Genomic DNA, 12,070 nt, shown 5'->3' with positions numbered 1-12,070 from the left:
AATCCAATATATCACGGCTTCATTCACACACAGTGAACTGATTCTTTATAATATTTTTACGAAATTATTTGAAATTTTGTTATTCGAAAAAAGACCTATATTACAATATATTACAATAAGCATATTTAGAGTACGTCGACATGCCGCTGCATGATAATTCATCATATTATGAAGGCATGTCAAACTATCACTAGTATCAGAAGTCCTCTGCTGGTATCTAATCAACTGTTCTATCGCACATAGATTGACGTACAGTGATGCTTGAAAAAATTCAATTTATAAAATGAAATTGTCATAGTTTTATGGCACTGTTGTTATCTGTACATGTATATGTATCATCATCAAAGAATAATGTACTTTATTGTCGGGGTTGTGGACTACTTATTCAAAATAATGTTGATTTTGGCAACGAGCTTTGTAACAACGGAGGAAATGTTGAGTGTATTTGAATTTAACAACAAAAATTTGAACAGTTTTTGTAGACGAGCATGGAGAATTTTATCTCGAAATGCTTTTGAGGTTGACTTTGATGGGAGGTTTCCACATGCTTGCCTTTTGCATGTAATGTCGTCTGTTAAGAAAGTTGTTCTAGAACATTTCAAGTCAAATTTCGATTTTGTTATGTAATGCTTCAACGTTGTCCAGAATTCAACATCTCTTCTACCTAGAATAAATGTAATCTTCAATCGCTAAATTACCAACAGATATCACATGCCTGGTCGTTTCCGAACGAAGTTTACCAAGGAAAACATACAGCACAACAGTTGTTCATTGAATCGTTGAATCCCAATCAGCTGACTGATTACAGAGGAAGAATTTCAAAATTTGTCAACAATAAATGAGTTTTTTACATGGTAAAAAAAAATATTACACGATGTCAAAGGAGAAATGAAAGAGACAATATTTTTATGAAATTGCTTCTTTTTTTATTGAAATCTGTACATTTGTTAGTTGAAAAACATCAAGTACCGGTACCTTATCCCGGCCTCGTTAACATTAGTTAATAACATATTTATACAGCTGTTAGTATTAGTTAGTAATATACATACAATTTTACATAACTAAAAATTATATACCATGTCAGTATTATCAAACAAGAAGCTAACCATTAAGATTATCAAACATAATTATCTAATATAACAAATGCACAGGTTATAAACAGCTTGTGTTGTTTTAGTGGTTAAATGTAAAGATATGTATTTTAAGTATGTCTGTAGATTTTTTAGTAATAAAATAATGAAAAAAAAATTATTGAACGAAGGAAAAAAGTAATCAAAGAGATTTTTTGTTGTTGTTGTTAAAAGTTGTTTGTTTCTTTTGGTTTTTTATTTCCACAGATGAATTATATATTATGTTCTCATATAAGAGCCAATATGTCATATGACATTTCTATTCTTACTAATTTATGTACACATACACATTATTTGAAAATAACTGATCAATCAATGAAAAGTATAGCAAAAGCAGTCCAACTCTTGTCAAAAATATCTACTGCTTATCTTTAACAGCAATCAATTTTTCGATGCTGAACAAAGACTTTATTTTACTTTGCACTGCCTACAAAAGCTTTTTTTTTCAAATAGGTGCAGTTGAAACATATTGTTTTATTTTCACATAAATCAAATTTGCAGCATCCCCCCTAGATGATTTTGTTATATCCCCTAACAGAAAACATTTTATGGTAAATGGAACACTTATACCATTACACAAAAATCAAGAGTTAATTTCATCAATAAATGTTTGGACAATCTCACAATTCCAAAATAAATGTTAAACAATTAATTTTATTCAAACATTTGGAGAACCCTCGTTACACGTCAATACCAATCCTTATCATCTGCCGAAGAAAAAACAGATGGTGCAAAGGGGAAATGCTAGAATTGAAAAAAGATTCCAAGATCTTAAAGACATCGCTTTGCATGGAATAACCTTATCTACAAATTATCAGCGAAGTTAAAAGAGGATAGAACAGCTGTGCAGAATCTCGATGTTTAGAAGATTGCCAATGAAGGTAGAAAATTTACTTAACGCGTTCGAAGAAGCAAACAAACTACACAGGACAACTGGGATAAGAAGCCCCCAAAGGAGCCAGTAAACAAACATTTGGTAAACATCAAAATCCTACACGTGAAAATAAAAGAGGTAGACTACAAAACATTGCTGCCAAAACAACATCAAAAGCTAAGTCAGAACAGGAACATCAAAATAATCAGCAGAACATTTCAGAAGACGGGCAGACCAAGGAAAAAGGCAATAATTGTCTAAAAGAATTTACTAAGATCTGGAGACAGAGACATCGCCCTTCATGACAAAGAATTCAACTTTATTAAATCAACATTAGAGGCTTACCAAATATAGGGAACACATGTTAGTTTAATGCATGTCTTGTGACATTAGCGATAGCAGACATCTTGAAATTGGCACTTAATTAGTTCTGTGATGATTTCAAATTATGTCCGCGAATGACTGATGTGTTGAGATTGATGGAATAAAATGCACAGATATGGAGCAGATTTTTCCGAATATGATGTAGAAACTGGTGTGATATCATGCCAGCAGAATTATGGCACGCTTCCGCTACAACAGATGCTGAGGAATATTTTGGTGCTGTACTACATGACTAATACAATGTTTTGGGAGGTGTTTACAAGATTAAGGTTTTGGAATTTTTATGTATGTGCCCTAAGTTAAAACATAACATTTAAACACTCCTTGTGAAGATTCAAATATATAATGACAGGCATAGTAAATTACATATTAAATAACAGGCAAAATTATTAGGTAAAAGAGTATTAATTTGAACAAACATACTAAAGAAGGGCCCATTTAATTCAGTTTGTGACCCAAAATTTTGTTTAAATTTGAATATTTTTTTGACTAAATACTTTTGGTAAATCTTAGCTTCAAATTTTTTTTTCAAGTTTCAGTTTAGGAACATAGTGTCTCTCTTAATCTTTTGCAAACGATTCGCCTGTATCTTCACTACAAAACTTATATAGCCATATCTAGTGACCTCCCCCCCAAAACAAAATTTCTCTAGAAGCCATGGAATATTACAATTCCAGATACACATACTTCATGCAGACATACTTACTATATACATTTATTTTCTATCAACATACTTGTATCCGAATCGAAAATATCTTAGTACTTAGAAAGTAAAGAAAACTGTAAAGATGTGAAGTATGAAATAGTAGTACAGAAGTATACCTGCTGGATAACGTTCAGAAACAAAACAGCTATCATCGAAATCCCCTGTTACTCCATTGTATAGACAGTGATACATTGATTCATCAGCACATTTTCTGATCGCCACTAATTGCCACAAAGCAGGTACTGGACATACTGTGAGTGATTTACTGAATGTTGAAGTCAATACAATCTGAATAAGATTAAATATTGTTGTTATAAAACTATACAAATGTAGATATTCATGTAGTAATATGAGCCGTATGCAGAACTTGAGTTTTGCTTATTATTATTATACCTTATAAAAGTTTTGAGAGACAAACAAAACATCAATTCTGATATTTTATTTAAATAATTGATCCATGTTTCCAATCATTTTATTGAACACGCTCATCTTTCATATGTATTAGAACCATCTCGGAAGTCTTGAAATTGCTTGCTCTCCTAAATTCCGGCAGGTCAATCTTAGTTCTTAGCTTAACTATAAGCATTAAGCCGAAATGAAACCCTGATCAGTTGCTCTCTCATTGACGAACACCACACATTTCCATCTGTTCATGAGTTTTGATATAGAGTGCCAGCCAAAAAAATCAGCCAATAATGTGGTAATGGTATGACGTAAATACGACATGGAAGTTCTTTAGAATGAAATTATAAATTCTTCTACATTCAAGGCAGTGCGCTTCATACATAGTTAAATACGTAGTAAACAACCATGTCATTACTTCATATTGGTATCATCTGAACATTTGAAGGTCTCTACTATGTTTAGGTTACCTTAACTACACAAAAAAAAAACAAGATCAATCTCGTCATATCTCAGCTTGTAGTAAGTGTTCTACTACTATCTTTTGTTCTTTTAACTAGTTCCTTTCTAAAATTAAATGTCTCTTTATTAACGTTTGCAATAAAAAGAAAATGAAAATAATGGAATTAGATATTTTATGAGTGTAAAAAACTCGTTGCTAATTTTAGATAAATTACGTCCTTTCATTCGGTTGACAGTTATGACTTTTCGATACTTCAGACTACACTTCTACACAAACTTAACAACAGAAGTTTTGTTATTTAATCAAATTGTTCTTTGGAAAACCTGATTGCAGAATTATCTTCTACAACTCATTAAAACCTTCTTCTGTAAATAGTTTAATATGCTAGATATATTTACTGGGTCTATGGTGAGATGATAAAAACTGTGTATTTTATCCTCGACAACATTTATGTATGTTTCGGCAATAAATTTTATCGACAGGTTGTAGGTATTCCAAAGGGCACCAAATGAATTGAGCCCCTTCCATAGCAGATTTGTTCCTGTTTTGTTTTCTGATTCTCAGTTTATGGCCAAATTTAGTAAAGATCCGTCTAAATTGCGTATTTACTAGAAAATGATAGATTTAATTTCACTTACCATTATCGTGATTATTTTTTTGCTCAAAATAATCAAGAATTCTCTTATTATATGTCGATAATTTACAAAAGTTAACATATTTTAAATAAATTTAATATCAACAGCAACATTGCCATTTCCTAGATTTGGATATTTCAGTTTCACACTGGAAAATCAAAACATAAATTTACGTCAAGAGACTATTTTTTGTTCAATAGTGTTAATTTTCCGGTTTGACTATCCTTTTGTCCCTTCTTATTGTGTGTATATTTCTCAACTCGCATACTATGCTGGTGTATCTATAGTGACGTTTAAGATTTCAATAAACGTAATCTATTTTTAACAAGTATAATATTAAGTCAGGGATTTTGTTACCATTAATTACTTAAAACATTTACTGAATTCTTTCAAAGATACAAATACTTGTTTTTGAAGTTTGACTTTACCTGTAGAATTCTTATTAAAAACGGGATATCACATTCTAATTTTTACGGTACTGTTGATTTTTAAACACGTTTCTTTTGTTACCACGATCCATGTTAACTGATTGATCTTTTGTATAAAGTTATTCTTAAAAGATATCAATTAAACATCGTCGTAATTTTTAAGAATTTGTTTTTATTGGTACTTACACTAATTTTGCTGTTAATTTCATATGTATTGCATAACAAAAGGCAATCATGCTAATCAGTTGGGCATCATATAAACAATGAATGATTGACATAAAAACGATATTAAACTTGACTTTTGATACAAATTCGCTGTACTGACGTTAACTGTTAAATTGACAGTGCATCATTCGAAATGCAACATTAGCGTACTAATATCTGCCTTAGATTCTTTATTTGTGCAAAATTACGTTGTCAAAATCATCCCTGTCCAAATCTTTACTCTCGTTTTTGAAGGTACATTTTCTCATACCGGATGTTGACTTTACAATGGTAAAACACGGACCAGAGACGGATACGAAAAATCCGTGTACGTTTAAAAAGCACAGTCGAGTTTAAGTAGCTCCTTCCAACCTTATTTCTTCAAGAAAATACTTGAAATGAACGTTAGATAAAGGTATCAATGATAATTTTAGTATTTTTGAAGAATTTGGATGCATAATTAAATCTCACAACTGCGCATATGCGCACGCGTGTACTTTGTTCAAACAACGTGGTCCTGACGATTTTTTCACTTAAAACCTTTATAACTACCTTTTAAAAATTTTCATCAAATCATATTTATATACATATTTTTGATAATTTAAATCTTTTTGATTAAACCAATTAGATGCAAACCGCTGAAATCTATAAAAATAACTTCAAATAGACCGATCAATGTCCGGTACATATTAGTTTAACTGTTACCTGAACAGGTAAATTCCAACTGTCTGACAACTAATTAAACTTGATTGTAATGAGAGGGTATTAAAGTAGGATTTGTTTTGATAGTACTTATTCAACATGTCACTTTTATGACCGGAAATGTGGCTGTTTAAGGCAAAAGGTCGAGTCAAAAAGATCGCAAAAACTTCAATTTTTTTCTGAATTATGTTAAAATGGCAAACCTACGTTAAATGTCCGTTTCAGGTTTGGCAAAACAAGTCATATTTATAATTTATCGGTCATGTCCGGAAAATACGACCGTTTTTGGAAGCCCTGGACTATTGCTATACATTTATGAAAACGTATGACTGCAAGTACAGTTCGATTTATATTTTGCGTCTTTTGTCTTCATGTTAGTTGTTTTTGTACAGGTTTTTCTTATGTTAAGCTGTTACAACACTGTCCCAGGTTATGTGGAGGTTGAGCGCTTGCAAACATTATTAACCCCGCCACATTCTATGTGTGCCTGTAATTCTGTGGTTGTCGTCAGTGATATATCTTATGTAGACGAAACGCGCGTTTGGTGTACATAATTCTATTCCTGGTATCTATGATGAGTCTATTTACAACCACTGGGTCGATGCCACTGCTGGTGGAGGTTTCCTCCCAAGGTATCACCAACCCAGAAGTCAGCACTTCTGTGTTGACATAAATAATCAATTATATAGTTATAATTATAAAATAAATCCTAAGAATTTTCTACCCCAACAATAGGTTACCTTATCTGTAAAAACCTTTTGGAATTTTGGATCCTCAATGCTCTTCTACTTCTTACATTATTTGGCCTTTTTAACTTTTTTTATTCGAGTGTCACTGATGAGTCTCTTGTAACTTCCCAAAATTTATGCTCCCTACATTGTTTAACCCACTAAATGTTGATATAGTTGTATGGGCAAAGTGACAACAGATATAAATTTATACTCTTAAGATAAGATAACACCCCATGTTTGAAATGGCTACATATACCAAGTTAGAAAATGTAGGTCAAAGTTTAGCTTGTCGAGGATAACATGCAACAGACTAGGTTGATATGAATTTTACAAGTTAAAACAGGTTCAGCTTGCCTATCGTGAACTAATACATAAAAAGTATAACAGGAATCATCAAACTACTGGACAGAACAACAGACCACATCTAACACCAACGCCCACTCCTCCGAGAAATAACAAACAACAGCGAACAACACACATTCCAAATAGCAGTTGGTACAGGCACAGAATGTGGTATGGTTAAACAATTTCCAAATGTGCACAAACCTTCCTAACTCACATGTATCTAGACCATATGTCGTAAAATTAAAACACACAACAAAGTACTGCACTCTGCAGCTGCCAATATGATGACCACCAACTTAAAAAACGAAATAAAAAACGGCATATAATGTTGAAAGCAGGGTCAAAACGTGCTTGCCGCCACATGCAAGTACTATTCTACTAAAGAAGCTGCAGCTGTTGGTGTTTTTTTTTCCATTTAGATTTACCACGTACTGTCTTTTATCAATTTTGGCTTAATCTGGTTCCTTCCCTCTTTTAAATGATGGTCGAAAGAAAATGCTCTAGAACTTGAAGACGAAATCCCTCGAAGAAATGAGTTTTAAAATTGATTATATATATGTCATAAAAGATCTAAAAAATAGCAGGCTAACGATTAAGCACACAAGACGCATTTCGTTTCGTTTACATTAGACTCATAAGTGGCGTTTGATTCAATATTTAAGATTTGAAGGACAAATCAATGACAAAGTTGAAGATCTTTCAGAAGCAAACTCCAAAAAAGTATTCCAAATACTTTGGCTATATTTTTCTGACGACGGAAAGCCCTTAGCGTATAGGATGATTTTTACTTTTTTGGAAGTAAAATTACTGAAAATACCATATTAATGATATTTTATGTCAGACTACATGGCTGGTGATACCATCGGAGACGAAATGCCGAATAGGAGTGATAATCCAGCCTATAACTATTTTGAGTGATTCGTATTATTGGTGAGAATTGATTCTCATATAGATGTACATTTTAGTACTATAAAGATGAAAGGAGGAAATATTTCAATTGAAATCTTACGTTTTCAGTAATTATTAGAATACATATCAGTCTGTACAACGCTTGAACTCTTTCTTCCAACATGTTGTATTAATATGCATCTTCTGCAATAAAAACTAAAAAATATTAGATTTATAATGTAATATTGTTTTATTGGTATTTCATTATGCTTAAGTAATTACTTTCTCGATTGCTGGATGGTCTAAGAGTTGAACAACTGTATCACAAACATGTCAACATTGAGGTTGTGAGTCGAATCCCGCACGTCGCAGGTCCACTCGACTCCAATCTTAATGTACTTGAATTGTCAGTTTATCTACCGAATGTCGGTGATTATCTCTCAGGTGCGTAGCTGCCTTTACGCAAAAAATCATTTGCTTCCACATTTTTTTCACCAAAAAAAAAAGAAATTCTGAAATTGAATTACGGATAGTCTTTAGTCTTTACAGATTATCGTGTCGGGCGGTGTTTAAAGCTCAAATCTCTGATGTTGTCTGTAGCAGTGACTAATAAGGAACTATATATCCTTCAATATTCGCAATCTTCTCAATTCTAGTTACAATGCCAGTAACTACATCAACTACTGAACGGTCATTTAGTGCATTAAGGCGACCGAAAACTTATCTCCGTTCAACCATGGTACAGGACAGACTATCTTCGTTGGCGTTCATACATGTTCACAAAGAAATGGATATCAACACCGAGAGAGTTCTGCGATCATTTGCCTTGGCAAAAAATAGATATATGGACTTTCGATATTAACTATACTTTAAGTCTTACATGCAGTACGTATTAACATTTAATAAAACAGGCTCAATACAATCACCTTGAAAACATCTTAAATTTATATCCCTTACTTATAAGTCAAGACTTAAAAGTGGCCGTTAGATTTCGTATTCCCATTGTCCGTTCGTCCAAAAGACTATTGATTCACCTGGGGTATCTGTGTCCCAAATGACCTTCTACCGTTGTCGTAGAAACCTCTCCTTTGATTTGAGAATGACCTTCGTGAGAAACACTACGGGTGTCTTGCAAGAAGCAGGAACTGCTTACCCTTTTGGAGCACCGGAGGTCGCCACATTGTTTTCTGGGTCAGTGTTTTTCATCTGTATTTAGTTTTCAATGTTGAATGTTTTTGTTTCTCCTTTTGTGTCTTATCTGTTCCCGGGTTTGTCAATTGTCCATTGATTAACGCTTCGGTTGTCGACTCTTCCTGATCTTCCCGTTTTATAAAATTTATTTTACATTTGAAAATAATCATGTTAATAATATAAGCAGCAAATTACGGAACTCACTAGACTTTTACTATCGTTTCATGAAAATATGGTATAGTAAGAAACAGATAGGGTATTTTTCATGTTCAAAGCAGTTACTGTAATTACTCATATGCCCGGAGCTTCATGGGGATTCGCTTCCCTGGACCACCGTCTACGGTGCTGCCATGGATCCCCGACTAGGGTGCCCTGGACCAGCTGGGGACTTTGAGCGGTCCATAGCCTCCTCCCTTGCCGAATCACTATAAAGTCCACAAGTATTCACAAAATAGGAGTTTGGGCGTGAATGCGATGTGAATTTCATAAGCATGGCATACCGGGAAAATGCCCGAAAAAAGTTATCATTTTCTGCATAAAATGGTCCAAAAAAAATTTTCGCCTCGCTTCGCTTCGCAATAGTTATGATTGCACTTTATGTAAGTCCAGCTACGCCCCTGTCTCTGGACACCCTGGCTTCCTCAATCAATAAAAACTGACCGCCATGTATACGATTCTGAAAAAGGTTCTGTTTGGTCATTCTGATAATTAACAGAACTACATGTATCGATCGAAATGGACACAGTATCAAAACTACATGTAATTGATGAGATGGAATAACTTTGAACAGTTCAAAGAGATATGTTAGGAAGTTTCTGCTTCATTTGCCAAAAGCAAAAAAAAAAATAATGATATTATACAACAGGGAAATAACTGAGCGATATTTTGGATATCGAGAAATATGAGAAAACTATAAACTATGATCAATAATACCTACGTCTTCTGAAACATGGTTTATAGCCATCTATAATTAGAATTAAAGATCATTACGCTTTCTTTATGACAGAATGCTTTAGATATTTTTTAATTAGTTTTACATGATTAATAAGAAGGTATTTGATCCCATAGTTAGTATGTTATGTTACTAGGTTGTAAAGACAAATTCACATTATAATTATTACTGACCTTCATGTTGATAATATAGAATATGAAGGTCAGTACATGTACAATAGGTTCATAATGTATCTATGAATCAATCATATCCGTACAAAACCAATTATCCCAATTTATGAGACAGATAAATGATTTTAATGACTTTAAACTTTTGCAGTAAGTTAAAGTATAATAAATGAAATAATTACAGTTCCTGTTTTAATCATATTCGTAAATATTTTCTTTGTTTCTAGAAAAACATCAACATTTGAAAAAAAAAAACATTGATGCTTTAATATAGACATTAATATAATTGTATTTTTAAGAGTAAATTTGACAACTTTCAGTACTCTCTACGGGCCAAATGAACCTATCTGAATAAGTTTGAGTACAATTTGATCTAATGCAAATGGGCGTTAAAACACACCGCCTGTAAACAAACCAAAAGTATCGATATTCTGTTAAATACGGAATACAATAATTATTAGTTATACCATTACATCTAGAACCAATCTCGTGTACTACACTTTAGAGGATCGACTGATTGTTACTTGCTTAAAGTCCAGTGTCAGATATATTTAAAAATGGGACCTCAGTGGCCGAGTCGTCTCAGTAGTTCAACTACCGTACCATTGAGTTGGTGAGTTCGAACCCGCACATGGCAGGTGCGCTCGACTCAAATCTAATTTGACTAGAATAGCCAGTTTTCCTTGGTTCTCTCCGGGCCCAGAAATAAAACTGACCGCCACGAAATAGCCAAAAGTGTTGAAAGTGACGTTATAACTAAAAAAAATCAACCAATTAATCAATCCGCTGTTTTATATAACTATTTATTATCATATTATTATAAATTTCATTTTGTCGAACGGGATGAAGGATGACAATGTTAGACTGACATGCAATTGAAAAAGAGGATATTTTGGATATAGGCAGAAATTGTGTCTTGCAACAGGCCACCTACGGACCCCTCTAATAGTTGATGCACACATTATTTCATGTGTCGAGAGCATGGCACGTCCCCTACATGGAACATCGGATTTACCGCTCCTATTCTGAATTAACGGTACTGCAAGATGTATAGGGGAACATTGAAATTTAATGTATGAAATCGAAATACTTGCTTCACTGTTATTTAGAGAAAGAGGTAAGTTCAGATTTTTCTGCATGGTTACTAAATAAGATAATTATCAATTAGTCGATTTTATCAGCCTTAATTCTATTGAAACAACTGTCATAATGTTACGCACAATGTTTTTATTTTGCTTTTTACTATATTGTATGCCCTTAATGTCTATTTTCTAAATTGTACATGCATTTCTTTTTTCGTAGTTATCAACTAAACCAGAAAAAGACAAGATTCAAGAACACTTACCGTTATCTTGATGATATTTTTTCGTTAAATAATCAAGAATTTTCAAAATATACTGCCGAAATCACCAAAAGGAACTTACTTTAAAAAAATCAAATATAAACGGTAATAACTGTCCTTTCCTAGATTTACATATGTCAGTGTTACACGGGAAACTCTACACTAAAATTTACTACAAAAGGGACGATTTTTCGTTCCCTATTGTTAATTTTCCTATTTTTGGACGGTGATGTTCCTTTGGCGCCATATTACGGTGTTTATATATATCACAACTCGTTCGCTGTGCCCGTGTCTGTTGTGACAGTCGTTCGCTGTGCCCGTGTCTGTTGTGACGTTTTGGATTTCAATGAACGTAATCTATGTATTACTGGTAAATTATTAAGTCAGGGATTTAGTCACCAAAAATAACTTAAAACCATTACTAAATTCTTCCATAGATATAAAGATTTGGTTTTGAAGTTTGGTTGTACAAGAAAACTTATTTCAAACGGGATAGCACATCCTCATTTTTACGGAGATGTTTACC

General features: G+C 33.1%; 2 protein-coding genes across 3 annotated transcripts in view; both read right to left on the bottom strand.

Annotated features, from left to right (window-relative positions):
* LOC127738062 (uncharacterized) overlaps window positions 1–8,106 on the bottom strand; it is a 33,785-nt gene extending 25,679 nt beyond the window's left edge. For both annotated transcript variants that reach the window (XM_052249138.1, XM_052249141.1), the window contains exons 1-2: window positions 8,014–8,106; window positions 3,211–3,382 (exon numbers count right to left, since the gene is read on the bottom strand). In XM_052249138.1, the coding sequence (XP_052105098.1) occupies window positions 3,211–3,382; window positions 8,014–8,076 (235 nt within the window). In that variant the 5' untranslated portion in view covers window positions 8,077–8,106. The remainder of the gene's footprint in view (window positions 1–3,210; window positions 3,383–8,013) is intronic.
* Window positions 1–12,070, bottom strand: part of LOC127738063 (uncharacterized) — a 258,109-nt gene that overhangs the window by 185,408 nt on the left and 60,631 nt on the right. The window lies entirely within an intron of this gene.

The sequence above is a fragment of the Mytilus californianus genome, unplaced genomic scaffold, assembly GCF_021869535.1.
Source record: "Mytilus californianus isolate M0D057914Y unplaced genomic scaffold, xbMytCali1.0.p SCAF_4, whole genome shotgun sequence".
NCBI lineage: Eukaryota > Metazoa > Mollusca > Bivalvia > Mytilida > Mytilidae > Mytilus > Mytilus californianus.
Note: the sequence above shows the minus strand (reverse complement) of the source record. Positions and strands in the feature narration are given on the sequence as shown.